Source organism: Camarhynchus parvulus, chromosome 25 (assembly GCF_901933205.1).
Source record: "Camarhynchus parvulus chromosome 25, STF_HiC, whole genome shotgun sequence".
In the NCBI taxonomy this organism is placed as follows: domain Eukaryota; kingdom Metazoa; phylum Chordata; class Aves; order Passeriformes; family Thraupidae; genus Camarhynchus; species Camarhynchus parvulus.
The window spans coordinates 1786935-1805084 of NC_044595.1; the positions used below are offsets into that span (position 1 = coordinate 1786935).

Genomic DNA, 18150 nt, shown 5'->3' on the forward strand with positions numbered 1-18150 from the left:
GGTCCCTGCCCTCGGGGCTGTCACCCGCTGTCCCCAAGGCGCTGGCAGGACCCGTCCGTGTCACCGGGGCTGTGTCCCCCCCTTCCCCCGGTGTCACCCGCCTGGGGACAGCCCGCTGCCACCTCAGCAGCCAGAGCCTTCCCGCATTGTGTCCCCAACAATGGCAGCGCCACGTGCCGGGGGCCCTGTCCCCTCCCTGGGGACAGCGGGACACGGGGACAGGCGGCCATGGGCCAGCGGCACGGCGGCTGCTGACAGCGGGTGAGTCCCAATGTCCCCAATGTCCCCAATGTCCCCAATGTCCCCCCCTCTGCGTCCCCCCTCCCGTCCCCTAACGATGTCCCCAGAGGTGCCACCCCCGTGTAGCGCCTTCCCCCAGAGATGTCCCCACGCTGTACCCGTGTCCCCATGCCTGTCCCTGTGTCCCCCAGAGATGTCCCCACATTTTCCGTGTCCCCATGTCCCCACACTGTCCCCACGCCTGTCCCTGTATCCCCCCACCTGTCCCCGTGTCCCCACACTCTCCCACACTGTCCCCACACTGTCCCCAGCTGTCCCCGTGTCCCCATACTTTCCCCACGCTCTCCCCACTCTGTCCCCGTGTCCCCATGTCCCCAGCTGTCCCCGTGTCCCCATGCCTGTCCCCAGCTGTCCCCATGTCCCCAGCTGTCCCCGTGTCCCCATGTCCGTCCCCAGCTGTCCTTACACTGTCCCCATGCCTGTCCCCATGTCCCCATGCTGTCCCCACTGTCCCCATGTCCCCACACTGTCCCCACGTCCCTACGCTGTCCCTAGCTCTCTCCATGTCCCCACACTGTCCCCATGTCCCCGTGTCCCCTCAGGATGCCGCCGGGGGGGTCTCTGTGCGGTGCCACCGGGCTGGCACTGCTGGTGGCCGCCACGGCCACCCCGTTCTGGGCACAGCGCGGGGCCCCGGGGGGCACGGCCAGCGTGGGGCTGTGGCACGGCTGCCTCGGGGGACAGTGCCACCCGCACGCCACCGCGCCAGGTACGGCCGGCACGGGGGGCGAGGGGGCGGCAACCGGGGGGGCCATCCCTGTCCCCAGTGTCCCCAGCCCCGGGTCCTTCGGTGGTGTCCCTGCTGTCCCTGGTGGTGCCACCCGCGGGGAACCCCAGAGATGTCCCCACGGGTGTCCCCAGTGTCCCCCGGAGATGCCACCCCCGTGCAGGGCAGGAATTTGGGAGGGTCCATCCCTGTCCCCAGTGTCCCCATCCGTGAGTGTCCCCTCTGTCCCCGGCAGTGCCACCCTCAGGGTTGTCCCCACGGGTGTCCCCAGTGTCCCTGGGAGGTGTCACCCCCGTGCAGGGCGGGAATTTGGGAGGGTCCATCCCTGTCCCCAGTGTCCCCAGCCCCGGGTTCCTCTGTGGTGTCCCTGCTGTCCCTGGTGGTGCCACCCGCGGGGAACCCCAGAGATGTCCCCACGGGTGTCCCCAGTGTCCCCCGGAGACCGGAGGTGTCTGTCCTCGGAGGTGTCACGCCCAGAGACGTCCCCACGGTGTCCCCCAGAGATGTCACCTGCCCGTGCAGGGCGGCGATTTGGGAGGGTCCATCTCTGTCCCCAACGTCCCCAGCCCTGTCCCCGGCGGTGCCACCCTCAGGGCTGTACCCACAATGTCCCCAGTGTCCCCCGGAGGTGTCACCCCAGTGCAGGACGGAAATTGGGGGGGGGGTCCATCCCTGTCCCCAACGTCTCCAGCCCTGTCCCCGGAGGTGCCAACCCCAGAGATGTCCCCACGGGTGTCCCCAGTGTCCCCCAGAGATGTCACCCCCGTGCAGGGCAGGAATGGGGGATTCCATCTCTGTCCCCAACGTCCCCAGCCTTGGTGCTGTCCCCGCTGTCCCTGGCAGTGCCACCCCCAGGGCTGTCCCCACAATGTCCCCAGCGTCCCCCGAAGATGCCACCCCCGCTCAGGGCGGGAATTGGGGAGGGTCCATCTCTGTCCCCAACGTCCCCAGCCCTGTCCCCGGCGGTGCCACCCCCAGCGCTGTCCCCGCGGGTGTCCCCCGGCCATGGTGACCGGGGGTGCCACCCGCGTGTCCCCGCGGTGTCCCCAAGCCGTGTCCCCCCCCCAGCGCTCCTGGAGGCCACCCGGGCGCTGCTGCTGCTCTCGGTGGTGGCCGCGGCCGCGGGGCTCGTCCTGGGGCTGCCCCTGGGCACCGGCGGCGCCCGGCGGGAGCGGGAACGAGCGGCCGGGGCCACCCTGCTGCTGGCAGGTACGTGGGGACATCGGGGGACACCTGGGGACACCTGGGGACACGGGGGGACACGGGGGTTGGGGACTGTCCCCAGCAGGGCAGTGATGGGCTGGGCAGGACGGGGATTTGGGGACATCGGGGCTGTCCCTGTCCCTGCTGGGAGTGTCACCTGTGTCCTGAGCTGTCCCCTGTCCCTGCAGGGCGGGAATTTGGGGATCATCAGTGCCCCAAACTGTCCCGAGCTGTCCCTGCTGTCCCCTGTCCCTGCTGTCCCCAATCACTCCTGTCCCAAACTGTCCCCTGTCCCTGCTCTATTGTCACTCCTGTCCCCTGTCCCTGCTGGGAGTGTCACCCCTGCCCCGAGCTGTTCCCTGTCCCCGTCCCCGCTGTCGCTGGTCCTTTGTCCCGCTGTCCCTGTCCCGCTGTCCCCCGCGCTCTGTCCCCAGGCCCGCTGGCGTCCCCGGGGCGCGCGCTCCTGGGGCTCGGGCTGGGTTCTGGGGGGGCTCTGGCCCTGCTGGGCCCCCCCCGCAGCTCCTGGAGCTTCTCCTGGTCCTTCATCCTGGCCTGGGTGGCGGCGGCGCTGCTGGGATCGGCCGGTACCGGGAACGGGACCGGGAACGAGGGAACGGGAACGAGAACGGGAACGAGAACGGGGGGGAGAAACGGGAACGGGAACGGGAATGGGGGAACGGGAACGGGAATGGGGGAACGGGAACGGGAATGGGGCGGGGGGAACGGCGATTGAGGGGAAACGGGAACGATGGGGGGGAATGGGAACGGGGAGGAACGGGAACGGGAATGGGGGAACGGGAAGCGGGGGGCGGAACGGGAACGGCGGGCACCGGAACGGTGAGGGGAGAACGGGATTGAGAGGGAACGGGAACGGGGCGGAGAACGGGGATTTGGGGGGGTCACGGTAACGTGGGGGGGTCAGGGGAATTGGGGGGAACACGGGAACGGGAGGGACACCGGAACGGGGGGAGAAACGGGAACGGGGAGGGGGGGGGGTCACGGGAACGGGGGGCGGTCACAGGGATGGGGGGGTCACGGGGTTCAGGGTGTCCATCCCTGCCCTGAGCTGTGCCCGGGCTCTGCAGGGGGTGGGATTTCGGCCCCCCCCACAATTTTTTGGGGTTCCCCAATCCCCTCCTCACCCCGCTAACCCCTCCTTACCCCCCCCCCCAGGGATTTTCCACATCTGCTCCGCTTCCAAGGACCCGTCCCCGGAGAGCTCCGAAGTTGGGGGGTCCTGAGAGGTCCTGGGGGCCGGGGGTCTTCGTTCCCCCCCCCGCTCCCCCCAATTTTGGGGTCTCCCGGGTGTGCTCAGCTGGGTCTGGCCTCTGCTGATCCCACCTCGCTCCCGTTCCCGGTTTTTCCCAAATTTCCCAATTTTTGCTGTGCCAATAAACGCCCCCCCCCTTCCCCCATCCTCCCCGACTCCCATTGGGTTTCCCTGGGAAATTCGGGGATCCCAAAACTTTCGGGGGCGCCGGTGACGGGTCCCAGGTATGGGAAGGAGGTGGGATATGCTGGGGGCGGGGGAATGGGAAGGATTGGGGGGGGGCACTGGGAGGGGACAGGAATAGATTGGGGGGGGGATAGGAGGGGCACTGGGAGCACTGGGGGGCAACTGGGAGCACTGGGAAGTCCATGGGAGCACTGGGGATGCCATGGGGGGGGTCACCGGGTGCACTGGGAGGTCCATGGGGGAAACTGGGGTTGCCATGAAGGGCACTGGGAGCACTGGGAGGGAGCTCTGGGAGATCCATGGAGGGTCCTGAGGGCACTGGGAGAGGGCACTGGGAGGGGGCACTGGGGGGGGCACTGGGGGCAAGGGGGCACTGGGAGGGGGCACTGGGAGCACTGGGAGCACTGGGAGCACTGGGAGCACTGGGAGCACTGGGAGCACTGGGAGCACTCCCGGCCTCGCCGCTCCCCCCGCCGGGTGTGGCCCCACCGCTCCCCCCGCGGCCATCGCCGCTTTAAGGCCGCGCCCTCGGCCCCGCCCCCGGCCGGACCTGCCGGACCGGTCCGCCCCGCCCGGCCCCGCCCCCTGCCCCGCCCGGCCCGGCCCCGCCCCCTGGGCTCCGCCCCGCCCCGCCCCTGCCCCGGTACCGTCCCGCAGCCGAGCAGCACCGGCCCCTCCGCCGCCACCGGCCCGGCTCGGCCCCATCGGCCCCGGTCCCGCCCGGTCCGGCCCGGCTCAGCCCGGAGCCCCTCGGTGCCTCCCGGTGCGTCCCGGTGGCTCCCGGTGCTTCCCGGTACTGCCCGGAGGGAGCCGCCGAGGCTGTGCCCGGTTGTCCCGGCGCTGTCCCGGGGCTGTCCCGGCGGTGCCGGTGGGGCCCGCTCCGGTCCGGATGGTGCTGCCCGGGCCCCGAGCCGCGCCGTGAGCCCGGAGCGCTCCGCATGGAGCCCCGCGGGATGCCCGGGGCGCCCGTGCTCCTGCTCGGCTTCCTGCTCGCCGTGACCGGTAAGGGCCACGGGACACCGGGACTGGGATCGGGAGCGGCACCGGGAGCGGCACCGGGAGCGGCACCGGGAGCGGCTGTCCCGGCTGCGAGTCGGGCCGGGGGCGGGAGCGCTTCCCCCGGTTCTCCCCGACCGGCACCGGGGCTCGGGGCTACCGGGGCCAGCCCGGAGCTCCCGGAGGGGCCGAACCGGGACCGGGACCGGGACCGGAGGGGATGATCGGGGATCCCATGGAGCGGGGGTTGGGGTGAAACCGGGAGCGGCGGGGGCGCGCGCAGGTGTGCGCGCACACGCGTGTGTGCAGGTGCGTGTGTACGTGGGAGCGCTCGCGTGTGCACCTGCGGCCCCGCGTGTCCGTGGGGGGGAACAGGGGGGATGATGATGATGATGAGTGATGGTGATGGTGATGGTGATGGTGGGGGTGAGCAGCGCCGCGGGCGCTTCACACGCGTGTGCGCGCACACCTGCGCGCGTGCCCGTGCGTGCGCACCTGCGCCTCTGCGTGGGCTCCGCTCCCCCCCAGGCACGCGGACCCGTTTGGGGACACCCGAGGTGGAGGTGGGCGGGGGGGGGGACAAACCGTGGGAACGGCGACACCACCGGGATGCCCCGGGGCGGGGGGGGATCCCCTGCTCTGCCCCGCCCCCCCCCGTGCCTCAGTTTCCCCTCGGGACCCGTGGGAACGGGCTGGGGACCACCGGAGGGTGCTGAACCCCCCCCCTGCCCCACGCGAGACCCGAACCCCACGGGGGGGCTCGGGGGGTCCCCGCGGCCGCTCTCGGTGCCTTGCGGGGGCGTGGGGCGCGCACGCGTGTGCGAGGGCTTCCCACGGGTGTGCGAGGGGCTCCCACGAACGTGCGAGCGATGTTTTTGGATTTTGGGGGGGTCCCTCCACTTGCGTGTCCTCCCCCCCATCGGGGTGAGGGGACCGGGGGTGGCCCCGCACGTGCGCGCGCGTCCCCGTGGGAAAAAACCGCCCCAAGCGCCTCCCCCTCCCCCACGCAGGGCTCGACCCCCGTGGGAATTTGGGGGGACCCCCCCTCCCCCTTCCCCCAACCAACCCCCGGGACCCCCCCGTGGCCGCTGCCGGGGCTGGTTTTGGGCCCCCCCGCTTTGCGCGCGGCCGGGGCGTGGGGGCCGCGGGGCCGGTTCTGCCGGTTCCCCGCGCCCGTTCCCACGCGCTCGGGCCCCGCTGGGTGGGGACGCCCCGAGGGGGGGAACCTCCCCACGGAACCCCAGAACCGCCCCGCGACCCCAGCGGGACCCCCCAGGAGCCCTCCCGGGACCCCCCCCACAGCCCCGAGCTCTCCGTTGGCTCTGCGAGAGCGGCGGCGCTCGGGGAAACTGAGGCACGCGGTGGGGGGAGGGGGAACTGCGAGGTAATTAATGAAAGGGTTAATGAGTCGGGGGTCCTCGGGGGGGTTGGGGTGGCCGGGGGCGTTTTGGGGAGCCCCCGGGGGGCTCGGCGAGGGCGGCAGAGCGGGATCCGTCCCGGCCGGTTGGGCTGGACGGGCCGGCCCGGCCGCTTCTGGCGGCGGCGGCGAGGCGGGACACGCCCCCCAAAGCTGCGGGACACGCCCACCGGACACGCCCCCCTCCCAAAAATGCACCCCCAAAAATGCACCTCGACCCCCACCCCGAGGAGACCCCCAAATCCTGGACCCCAAACTCGAACCTAAAGGCTCCTGATGAGCCCCAAATCCCGCACCCCAAATTCTCAACCACAACCCTGCGCCCCAAAACTGCACCCCAAATCCTGCGCCCCACATTCTCAGCCACAAACCTGCCCCCAAAACCCTCAGCCCGTTCCCAAAACCGCGCCCTAAAACTGCACCCCGAATCTGCACCCCAAATCCTCCGATAGCCCCCTGAAACTGCACCCCAAATCCTGAACCTCCAAACCTGCGCCCCACATTCTGCACCCCAAATTCTCAACCACAAACCTGCCCCCTAAAACCTCAGCCAGTCCCCAAAACTGTGCCCTAAAACTGCACCCCCAAAAATGTGCTTCAAATCCTCCGATAGCCCCCCAAAGCTGCTCCCCAAGTCCTGCACCCCAAATCCTGCACCTCAAATTCCCCGATCAAGCCCCAGCACCCGAACCCCCAAATCTGCACCCCGAGCACCCAACCAGCCCCCCAAATCCTGAACCCCAAAACTGCCCCAAAACCCTAAGGCAGCCCCGGGCTCCCCAAACCCCACACCCTGAACCCCAAATGCAGTATCCATTGTCCAGTTAGTTGCCAATGTATGTGCATGTGTGGAGAGCCAGGTGTGTGTGTGTAGGCCGGTTAGTGATTCCCAGGTTCCGGTGTTAACGGTGTGAGTGTGCCCAGGTGTGTGTGAGTGTGCCCAGGTGCTGTGAGCCGAACCCGGGTGTGCGAGCGTGTGCCCGGTGAACGCGATATCCTGCAGGTGTGCCCGGGTGTGAGTGAGTGTGCCCGGGTGTGAGTGAGTGTGCCCAGGTGTGCCCAGGGTGTGTGTGAGTGTGCCCATGTGTGTGTGAGTGTGCCCAGGTGTGCCCGAGCCCTGTGCAGCTGTGCACAGATGTGCTCTCACACACCTGGAATCCCCCCAGGTGCCCACAGGTGGTGGCACAGGGGACACGCTGAGGTCCCCGTGTGTCCCTGCAGGTGGGGGCCGGTGGAGGAGCCACATCCCTGTCCCCCTGCACATCCCTGTGCCACACCTGGTGACACAGGTGTCACCTCAGGTGTCACTGCCCTGTCCCTGCAGGTGGTGGCCACGTGGAGGTGCCTGTACCCACAGGTGTCCCTCAGGTGTCCCTCAGGTGTCACACTCAAATGTCACAGGTGTTACTCAGGTGTCCCCTGTCCCGCAGGCGGTGGCTGCGTGGAGGTGCCTGTACCCACACTCAGGTGTCCCCCAGGTGTCACAGGTGTCCCTCAGGTGTCACAGGTGCCCCCCAGGTGTCCCTCAGGTGTCACAGGTGCCTCCCATGTGTCACGCAGGTGTCCCCTGTCCTGCAGGCGGTGGCCGCGTGGAGGTGCCTGTACCCACACTCAGGTGTCCCTTGGGTGTCCCAGGTGTCACACTCAGGTGTCACTCAGGTGTCCCTTGGGTGTCCCAGGTGTCACACTCAGGTGTCACTCAGGTGTCCCCTGTCCCGCAGGCGGTGGCCGCGTGGAGGTGCCGCGCAGCGTCACGGCGGTGCTGGGCCAGGACGTGGTGCTGCCGTGCCGGTACCGGGCGCAGGAGCAGGAGCAGGTGGTGCAGGTGACGTGGCTGAAGCGCGGCGGTGGCAGCGGCGGTGGCGCGGCCGAGGTGGCCGTGCTGAACCCGCAGCACGGCGAGCACGTGCAGGAGCCCTTCGTGGGCCGCGTCCTGCGCCACGGGCACGGCGACCTCGGCGACGGCGCCATCGTCCTGCGCAACGCCGTGCAGGGCGACGAGGGCGACTACGAGTGCCACCTGATCACCTTCCCCATGGGCAACTTCGAGGGGCGCCTCACGCTCAGGGTGCTCGGTGAGCAACGGGGACGTGGGGGACAGGGGTGGGGGACACAGCGTGTGGGGGGCGCAGGACACATGGGGCGGGAACATGGGGCGTGTAGGGCACGGAACAGGGGACACAGGGGACACAGGGAACATGGGACACAGGGGACATAGGGGACACGGGACAGGGATGAGGGGCACAGGGGACATCGGGGTATGGGGGGCACAGGGAACATGGGGCATATAGGACAGGGGTGTGGGGCACAGGGGACATGGGGCACATGGGGTAGGGGACATGGGGGATATACATGGGACACAGGACATGGAGAGTATGGGGGACGGGGACACAGGGCACATGGGGCACATGGGACAGGGGATATATGGGACAGAGGATATGTGGTCATGGGCATACAGGGCACAGGGGGCATCTAGGGGATATGGGGTATGTGGGACAGGGGACAGGGGACATGAAGGGCATGTGGGACATGGGGCACGTAAGGCTGGGGACACAGGGGACGTGGGGCACATGGGACATGTGGGACATGGGGGGTATGGGGGGTGTAGAGGACATGGGGGACATGAAAGAGAGGACATGAGGGTATGGGGCACATGGGGACACATGGGACATGGGGTATGTGGGACAGGGGACATTGGGCACAGGGGACACAGGAGATATGGGGCACGTGGGACAGGGCACAGGGGACATGGGGCACATGGAGGGCAGAGCGGACACCATGGGCATGCGTGATTTGGGGACTCTGGGGAGACAGAAGGCACTGGGGAAACAACGGTGCCACGTGGACACCCCACACATCACCACCGCCACCATCCCCACCGTGCCCCTAACCACCCTGTCCCCCCGTCAGTGCCACCACCATCCTCACTGTGCCCCTAACCACCCTGTCCCCCTGTCAGTGCCACCACCATCCCAACTGTGCCCCTAACCACCCTGTCCCCCCGTCAGTGCCACCACCATCCCCACCGTGCCCTTAACCACCCTGTCCCCCCGTCAGTGCCACCACCATCCCCACCGTGCCCTAACCACCCTGTCCCCCCGTCAGTGCCACCACCATCCCTACTGTGCCCCTAACCACCCTGTCCCCCTGTCAGTGCCACCACCACCACCATCCTCACCATGCCCTAACCACCCTGTCCCCCCGTCAGTGCCACCGCTGCCCATCCTGAACCCGGGCCCGCCGCTCGAGGAGGGCCAGGGCCGGACGCTGGCGGCCTCGTGCACGGCCGAGGGCAGCCCGGTGCCCTCGGTGCGCTGGGAGACCGAGGTGCGCGGCACCAACGCCACGCGGCGCTCGGCCCACGCGCGCTCCGCCTCCGTCACCAGCGAGTTCTTCCTGGTGCCCGGGCGCAGCATGAACGGCAAGAGCCTCACCTGCGTGGTGGCGCACCCCGGCCTGCGCCACGAGAAGAGGATCACGCACACGCTCAGCGTCGCCTGTGCGCCAGCGGGCAGTGATGGGGGCACGGGGGGTGTGGGGGGTGTTGGGGGCATGGGGGGTAATGGGGGACATGGGCGGTGTTGGGGGCATGGGGCGTGTGGAGAGCACCGGGGACATGGGGGACGTGGAGGGTGTTGGGGGCATGAGGGGTGTTGGGGATGTGGGGGGTGTTGGGGACATGGGGACGTTGGGGGTAATGGGGGGCATGGCGGACAGGGGGGGTGTTGGGGATATGAGAGGTGTTGGGGATGTGGAGGCACTGGGGACATGGCAGGGCATTGGGGACGTGGGGGTTGGCAGGGGACATGGAGGGTGTTGGGGACATGGGAGGTGTTGGGGATGTAGGAGGTGTTGGGGACATGGGGGGCATTGAGGACATGGGGGTTGACAGGGGACATGGAGGGTGTTGGGGATATGGGGGGCGTTGGGGATGTGGGGGTTGACAGGGGACATGGAGGGTGTTGGGGACATGGCAGGGCATTGGGGACGTGGGGGTTGACAGGGGACATGGAGGCTCTTGGGGACATGATGGGCATTGGGGACAGAGGAGTTGATGGGGGACATGGTGTTGGGGACATGGGGGGCACTGGGGACGTGGAGAGCCTTGAGGGACATGGAGGGCATTGGGGATATTGAGAGGTGTGGAGGACACTGGGGACATGGAGGGTGTTGGGGACATCCTGGGCACAGGGGACGTGGAGGGTGAGGGGGACATGGGGGACATGGAGGGGCAGTGAGGGCATTGGGGACTTTGGGAACATGGAAATCTGGGGAGCACTGAGGGCATTGGGGACTTTGGGGACATTGGGGACACTGGGTAGGTGGAGGGTGTTGGGGACATGAGGGACACAGGTGACACTGGGGGATGCTGGCACGGAGGACCTTGGGGACACGGAGGGTGGGACATTGGGCGTAGGGAGGATGAAGGACACAGGGGGACACTGTGGCCATGGGGGGCACAGCGGGGCCGTGGGACCTTGTCCCTGACTGTCCCCTCGGTGTCCCCAGACCTGTCGGATGCGTCGGTGCTGGGCCACACGGCCGAGTGGCAGGAGGGGATGGAGGGGGCGGCGCTGACCTGCCTGGGGGACGGCAACCCCCCCCCGACCTACAACTGGACACGGTGAGGCCACTGTCACCCCCTGTCACCCCCTGTCACCTCCCCATGGCCCCCTGCCCTGGCTCCCCTCGCCCATGTCCCCCTGTGTCCCCAGAGCACGGCTGTGTCCCCAGCAGGTTTGTGTCCCTGTGGTGTCCCCTGTCCCAGCTCTGTCCCCACTGTGTCCCCCTGACCGTGTCCCTGCCATGTCCGTGTCCCATGGCCCTGCTGCGTCCCCGCTGCCTGTGCTGGTGTCCTCCCTGTCCCTGCCATGTCCCCCCATGTCCCTGCTGTGTCACCCCTGTCCCTGCCACATCCCCCTGTCCCTGCCATGTCCCTGTTTTGTCACCCTTGTCCCTTCCATGTCCCCCTGTTCCTGCCAGGTCTCCCTGCTCCTGCCACATCCCCCTGTCCCTGTCACATTGCCAGTCCCTGCCACATCCCCCAGTTCCTGCCACGTCCCCCTGTCCTTGTCACATCGCCTTATCCCTGCCACGTCCCCCAGTGCCTTCCGTGTCCCTGTTGTGTCACCCTTGTCCCTTCCACCTCCCCCAGTCGCTGTCACATCCCCCTGTCCCTTCCGTGTCCCCCTGTCCCTGCCGTGTCCCTGTGCCCATGTCCCTGCCATGTCTCTGTTGTGTCCCCCTGTCCCTGCCCCACCTCCCTGTCCCGCCCGTGCCATTCCGGTGCCGCCGTGGCTGGGCCTGGCAGCGCCGCGTGCCCGGGCAGGCCCCGGCTGGGCGGCACCCGTGGGAACCGGCACGGCGGCTTTGATGGCACCGATGGCACCGCCCGGGCAGGCCGGGGCTGTCACCGGGGCTGTCACCGGGGCTGTCATGGGGAGATGTCACCAGGGGTGTCACCGGGGGTGGTCACTGGGGCTGTCATGGGGAGATGTCACTGGGGGGGTGTCACCGGGGTTGGTACTGGGGCTGACACCAGGGCGGTCCTGAGGGTTGTCACTGGGGGGGTGTCATCGGGGCTGTCACTGGGAGATGTCCCTGGGGCTGTCACCCAGAGCTGACACCAGGGGCTGGCACCAGGACATGTCACCAGGGGCTATCGCTGCAGTTGAGCCCAGGGGCTGACACCGGGGAGGTCACCGAGGGGTGTCACTAGGAGATGTCACTGGGGTTGTCACTGGGGATTGTCACTGGGGATTGTCACTGGGGATTGTCACTGGGGTTGTCACCGGGGTTGTCACTGGGATTGTCACCGGGGTTGTCACCAGGAGATGTCACCGGAAGATGACCCTGGGGGCTGTCACTGGGGTTGACACCAGGGGCTGACTCTGGGGTGGTCACCGGGAGATGTCACTGGAGCTGTCACCAGGGGCTGTCACCGGGGGTTGTCACCAGGGTTGTCATCAGGGTTTGTCCCTGTGCTGACCCCGGGCTGTCCCCGCAGGGTGGACGCGCAGCTGCCCGCGGGTGTCAGGGTCAAGGGGGACATGCTGCTGTTCCAGCGGCCGCTGGCCGTGGCCGATGCTGGTGACTACGTGTGCCGAGTGTCCAACCGTGTGGCCACCAAGGAGGCCCGGGCCAACGTCAGCATCCGGGGACGCGCCACAGGTGGGGACGGGACAGGGGGACACCTCTGGGGGTGGGGGTGGCAGAAGGGACAGGGTGTGGAGGGTGGAGTGCTGGGCTTGGTTTCTCCGTCTGTCTGTATGTCCATCTGTCTGTCTGTTTATCTGACCATCCACTTTTCCATCCATCCATCCATCCATCCATCCATCCATCCATCCATCCATCCATCCATCCATCCATCCATCCATCCATCCATCCATCCACTTGTCCACCCATCCATCTGTCCATCCACCCATCCATGTGTCCATCCACCTATCCATTCATTCACTCATCCACCCACCCATCTGTCCATCTGTCCATCCACACACCCATTCATTCACTCATCCATCCGTCTGTCCCTCCCTGCTCCGCTCCTCCCATCCTGTGCCCATCCCACCAAGGTCCATCCCTCTTCCACGCCCGTCCACTCATCGTGTGCTCACCCAGCCCGGCTTTACTCACTGCCTGCTCACACCTGCCCTGCCGTTCCCTCACCCGCCCTTCCGTCCACTCATCTGTCCTTCTGTCCACTCATCCACCCTTCCGTCCACTCCTTCATCCTTCTGTCCATTCACCTGCCCTGCCGTTCCCTCACCCGCCCTGCCGTCCACTCATCCATCCTTCCATCCCCTCTCCCGTCCTTCCATCCACTCCTCCACCCTTCTGTCCACTCATCCATCCTTCTGTCCACTCCTCCACCCTTCTGTCCACTCACCTGCCCTTTCGTCCACTCACCCATCTGGTCGTGCCTCCAGATTCCTGCTTATCCATCCATCCATCCATCCATCCATCCATCCATCCATCCATCCATCCATCCATCCATCCATCCATCCATCCGTCCCTCTGACACCTCTTGCTGTCCATCCCCACCCATTGGTCACCCACCCACCTGCTGTCCATGGGCTTGTCCATCCGTCCATCTGTCCATCCTCCCACCCCTGGATGTCCTTGTCAGTCCATCTGATCATGGACACCCCTCCATCCATCCATGGATGGACTTGTCCATCTGTCCATCCATCTGCCTGTCCATGGACTTGTCCATCCATGGATTGTCCATCTGTCCCTCTGACACCTCTCGCTGTCCATCCCAACCCACTGGTCACCCACCCCCACTGTCCCACACCACCCTTTGGGGTGTCCCCTGATCCCTTTGGGGTGTCCCCCAGTTTGGGGTGTCCCCTGACCTCTGGTTTGGAGGTCTCCCCTGGTTCGGGGTGTCCCCCATGCGGTGTCCCCCCATTTTGGGTGCCCCCTGACCCCTGGTTTGGGGTCTCCCCCATTTTGGGGTGCCCCCTGACCCCCGTGGGTGCCCGCAGAGGACACGGTGCGCCGCGTGGACCTGGTGTCGGCCTCGGTGGTGGTGGTCGGGGTCATCGCCGCCGTCCTGCTCTGCGTCCTCGTCATCGTCGTGGTGGTCATGACCCTGTACCACAAACGCAAGACGCAGCGCATCTCCGAGAAGTAGTAAGGGAGGGGACAGGGGACATGGGGGGACATGGGGGGACACAGGGACATGGGGGGACATGGCGGGACATGGGGACACAGGGTACATGGGAGGACACTGGGTGACATGGAGGGACATGGGGACACAGGGGACATGGGTGGACATAGGGGACATTGTGGGGCATGGGGACATGGGGGGACACTGGGGGACATAGGTACATGGAGGGACATGGGGACACAGGGGACATGGGTGGACATAGGGGACACTGGGGGACATGGAAACACAGGGGACATGGATGGACATGGTAGGTATGGGGGTGTATGGGGACATGAGGGACATGGGGACATGAGGGGACACAGGGGGGCACGGGTACACGGAGGGACTTGGGGACATGGGGGGACATGGAGGGACATGGGGACACAAGGCACACAAGAGACATGAAGGACATGGGGCACATCGGGGGACATGGGGACATGGAGGGACATTGGGGGCCACGGGGAGACACTGGGGGACACAGGTAGTGGAGGGACTTGGGGACATGAGGGACATGGGGGATGTGGGGGACAGGGGTCAGTGGGAGACAGGATGGACACAAGGACATGGAGGATGCAGGGGGACACATGGGGACATAGAGGACACGGCAGGACGCGAGGGACACGGGGGACAGAATGGGACAAGGGGGGACACAGGATGTGGGAGATGGACACAAGGGGACATGGGAGGACACGGGGGGACACAGAAGGACACAGCAGGACGTGTGGGGACACAGAGGGATGACACAGGGGTGCTGAGTGTCCCCTGTGTCCCCAGCGAGGAGGAGCTGACGCTGACCCGGGAAAATTCCATCCGGAGGCTCCACTCCAGCCACAGCAGCGACCCCCGGGCACAGGTGGGGACACGGAAATGGGGGGCACCGGGGGGGCTTGGGGGGCCCGGGGTGCCCAAGGAAGGGGGGTTGGGTTGGGCTATGGGGTGTCCATGGGGTCAGACTTTGGGGTGTCCATGGGGTGTCTGTGGGGTGTCCATGGGGTGTCCATGGGGTCAGACTTTGGGGTGTCCATGGGGTGTCTGTGGGGTGTCCATGGGGTCAGACTTTGGGGTGTCCACGGGGTCTCCATGGAATCAAACTGGGGAATGTCCATGGGGTGTCCTTGGGGTGTCTATGGCGTGTCATGGAATGTCTGTGGGGTCAAACTTTGGGTGTCCATGGGGTGTCCATGGGGTCAGACTGGGGGATGTCCATGAGGGATCCATGGGGTCAGGCTTTGGAATGTTCATGGATTGTCCATGGAATGTCCATGGGGTCAAACTTTGGGGTGTCCATGGAACATCCGTGTCATGTCCGTGGGGTCAGACTAGGGGATGTCCATGGAGTCTCCATGGGGTCAAACTGGGGGATGTCCATGGGGGATCCGTGGGGTGTCCATGGGGTCAGACTGGGGGATGTCCATGGGGTCTCCAGACGTGTTCATGCAGTGTCCGTGGGATGTCCATGGGGTCAGTCCATGGGGCTGGACTGTGGGGTGTTCATGGGGTGTCTGGGGCTGCCCGTGGGGTGTCCTTGGTGTGTCCGGGGTGTCCTGGGCGCTGACCAGCCTGTCCCAGCTGGAGGAGACGCTGCAGCTGCGGACGGAGAGTCGCCAGGGCAGCCTGCGAGGGGACAGCCTGAGGGGGGACAGCCTGCGTGGCACCAGCATCTGCTCCGCCATGGTGAGACACGGCGGACACGGGGTCACCGCGTTCCTGGCGGCGGCGCTGTCCCCAGTGACACTCCTGGCCCCAGTGGCACCCATGTCCCCCACAATGATGTCCATGTCCCCGTGGTCCCCATTGATGTCCCTGTCCGTGTCCCTGTTCTGATCATGTCCCCCTGGTGGCCATGTCCCTGGTGGCACCCATGTCCACAGCAGTGTCTGTGTCCCCAGCAGTCCCTATGTCCTCATGGTGGCTATGTCCCTATCAATGCCATGTCCCCATTGATCCCTGTGTCCCCATGGTGCCCATATCCCTGGTGGCACCCATGTCCCCAGCAGTACCTTTGTCCCCACTGGTCCCCATGTCCCCATTTGTCTCCATGGTCCACACATCCCCACGGTCCCCGTTGGTCCCCATGTCCCCACAGTGCCCATGTCCCCACAGTGCCCATGTCCCCATTGGTCCCCATGGTTCCAACGTCCCCGTGGTCCCCATGTCCCCATGCTCCCTATGTTCCCATTGGTTCCCACAGTCCCCATGTCCCCACAGTCCCCATGTCCCCACAGCGCCCATGTCCCCACGGTGCCCATGTCCCCACGGTGCCCACGTCCCCACCAATCCCCGCCCCACACCCGGTGGCACCCCTGACGTGTCCCTTGTCCCCTGTCCCCAGAGCGAGGAGCCCGAGGGCCGCAGCTACTCCACGCTCTCCACGGTGCGGGAGATCGAGACGCAGACCGACGTCCCCGTGGTTGTCCCCGCTGTCCCCGCGGTGCCACCACTGCCAGCGCCCGGCGGGAAGGAGCCCAAGGAGGAGGAGGAGGAGGGTGGGGGCGGCGGGGGGGACCCCATCAAGGCGGCCATGACGCACTTTGTGCAGGAGAACGGGATGCTGCAGGCCAAGCCCAGCTCCAACGGCATCTACATCAACGGCCGCGGCCACCTGGTGTGAGCCGGGCCCGGGGGGGACACCTGGGGACATCTGGGGCACAGCCAGCCCCCTCTGTGCCCGCCCGGCTCTGTCCCCTCTGCTCCGGTCCCCGGGTGTCACCTCCCTGCTGGTGTGGGGACAAGGATGGACTCTGGCCCCCAAGTGTCACCTCCCTGCTGGTGTGGGGACAAGGACAGTGCCCCAGAACTGTCACCTCCCTGCTGGTGTGGGGACAAGGATGGACTCTGGCCCCCAAGTGTCACCTCCCTGCTGGTGTGGGGACAAGGACAGTGCCCCAGAACTGTCACCTCCCTGCTGGTGTGGGGTCAAGGACAGTGCCCCAGGACTGTGTCACCTCCCTGCTGGTGTGGGGACAAGGATGGACTCTGGTCCCCAAGTGTCACCTCCCTGCTGCTGTGGGGCTGGGGACAAGGACAGTGCCCCAGAACTGGCTGCCGTCCCCGGGTGTCACCTCCCTGCTGGCACATGGAGCTGGGGACACCACCAAGCCCCAGGACATTCTCTGGTCCCCAAGTGCCACCACCTCCCTGCTTCAGAGATGGACTCTGGTCCCCAAGTGCCACCTCCCTGCGGTCACAGCCTTGGGACACCACCAAGCCCAGGACAAGCTCCTGTCCCCAGGTGCCACCCAGCCATGGGAACACTCGTGGTGACACCAGGGACCCCCGGACCGAGTGGGGCAGGAGCCCCCGTGTCCCCCCAAAGCCCCCCGGGGTGGTGGCACGGGGACAGCCGTGTCCCCTCCCCCATGGTGTGGTGGCACTGGGGACAGCCGTGTCCCCTCCCCCGGGTGGGGGAGGGGCTGTACAGCCGTGTATAGACCCTGTAAATAAAGAACCCGCGGGACTGGGACCTGTGTGACACCTTGGGGACAATGGGGACACGGGGGGGACACCGAGACACGCGGGTGACACGGGTAATGTGGGTGACACGGGGATGACACGGGGGTGACACGGGGATGGCACGGGTGACATGGGTGGTATGAGGGGTGACACTGAGACATGTGGGTGACACGGTAACACACAGGTGACGTGGGGGTGACATGGGTGACAGCGAGACACACGGGTGACACAGGTAACGTGGGTGACACGGGGGGTGGCATGGGAGTGACACTGAGACACGCGGGTGACATGGGGATGGCATGGGTGACACGGTGAGCTGGGGGTGACACTGAGACACGTGGGTGAGACAGGTGGCACACAGGTGACACTGAGACGTGGAGGTGACATGCAGCTGGCACGGGTGAAATGTGGGTGACACGGGGGTGACATGGGGGTGGCACTGAGACACAGAGGTGACACGGGTGACACGGGGGTGGCACAGGGGTGGCACTGTTGGCCGGGGCGGGGCTGGGGGGTACAGGTGAGCTGGTGCAAGGATGTCCCCAGGTGTGCCCAGATGTTCCCAGGTGTGTCCCCAGGTGTGGTCAAATGCCCCCAGATGTGCCCAAGTGATTCCAGGTGTGTCACGCACATTGGCCTGTCCCTGTCCCCAGGGCGTGTCCCTCACACACTCAGGTGTCCCCAGGGTGTGCCCCTTGCACAGTCAGGTGTCCCTCACACACTCAGGTGTCCCCAGGCCGTGTCCCTTGCACACTCAGGTGTCCCCTGTCCCCACTCCCACGTCCTCTGTCCCCAGGGCGTGTCCCTCTCACACTCAGGTGTCCCCAGGCCGTGTCCCTCGCACACTCAGGTGTCCCCTGTCCCCACTCCCACGTCCCCTGTCCCCAGGGCGTGCCCCTTGCACACGCGTGTGCGCAGGCGTCCCCGCCCTCACTGTGGTTTCGCTGTGG

The 18150-nt window shown here is 66.9% G+C and overlaps 2 protein-coding genes across 2 annotated transcripts; both read left to right on the forward strand.

Moving 5' to 3' along the window:
• Nucleotides 1-843: 843 nt before the first annotated feature.
• On the forward strand, nucleotides 844-3471 carry LIM2 (lens intrinsic membrane protein 2). The gene is made up of 4 exons (XM_030965153.1): nucleotides 844-1009; nucleotides 2096-2236; nucleotides 2665-2814; nucleotides 3404-3471. Exons 1-4 carry the CDS (start codon nucleotides 844-846, stop codon nucleotides 3469-3471), a joined length of 525 nt encoding a protein of 174 aa, XP_030821013.1.
• An 861-nt stretch (nucleotides 3472-4332) lies between these two features.
• Nucleotides 4333-17203, forward strand: NECTIN4 (nectin cell adhesion molecule 4). The gene is made up of 9 exons (XM_030965324.1): nucleotides 4333-4688; nucleotides 7821-8174; nucleotides 9308-9598; nucleotides 10609-10723; nucleotides 12107-12270; nucleotides 13584-13731; nucleotides 14522-14600; nucleotides 15317-15421; nucleotides 16080-17203. Exons 1-9 carry the CDS (start codon nucleotides 4625-4627, stop codon nucleotides 16356-16358), a joined length of 1599 nt encoding a protein of 532 aa, XP_030821184.1. The 5' UTR covers nucleotides 4333-4624; the 3' UTR covers nucleotides 16359-17203.
• Nucleotides 17204-18150: the final 947 nt, after the last annotated feature.

Bases quoted from the DNA above. Each gene is read 5' to 3' on its own strand.
- LIM2 (XM_030965153.1), top strand. From the start codon at position 844: ATGCCGCCGGGGGGGTCTCTGTGCGGTGCCACCGGGCTGGCACTGCTG. The intron at 1,010-2,095 runs GTACGGCCGGCA...TCCCCCCCCCAG, and splicing joins CCCGCACGCCACCGCGCCAG to CGCTCCTGGAGGCCACCCGG. The intron at 2,237-2,664 runs GTACGTGGGGAC...CTCTGTCCCCAG, and splicing joins GGCCACCCTGCTGCTGGCAG to GCCCGCTGGCGTCCCCGGGG.
- NECTIN4 (XM_030965324.1), top strand. From the start codon at position 4,625: ATGGAGCCCCGCGGGATGCCCGGGGCGCCCGTGCTCCTGCTCGGCTTC. The intron at 4,689-7,820 runs GTAAGGGCCACG...CCTGTCCCGCAG, and splicing joins CTTCCTGCTCGCCGTGACCG to GCGGTGGCCGCGTGGAGGTG. The intron at 8,175-9,307 runs GTGAGCAACGGG...TCCCCCCGTCAG, and splicing joins CCTCACGCTCAGGGTGCTCG to TGCCACCGCTGCCCATCCTG.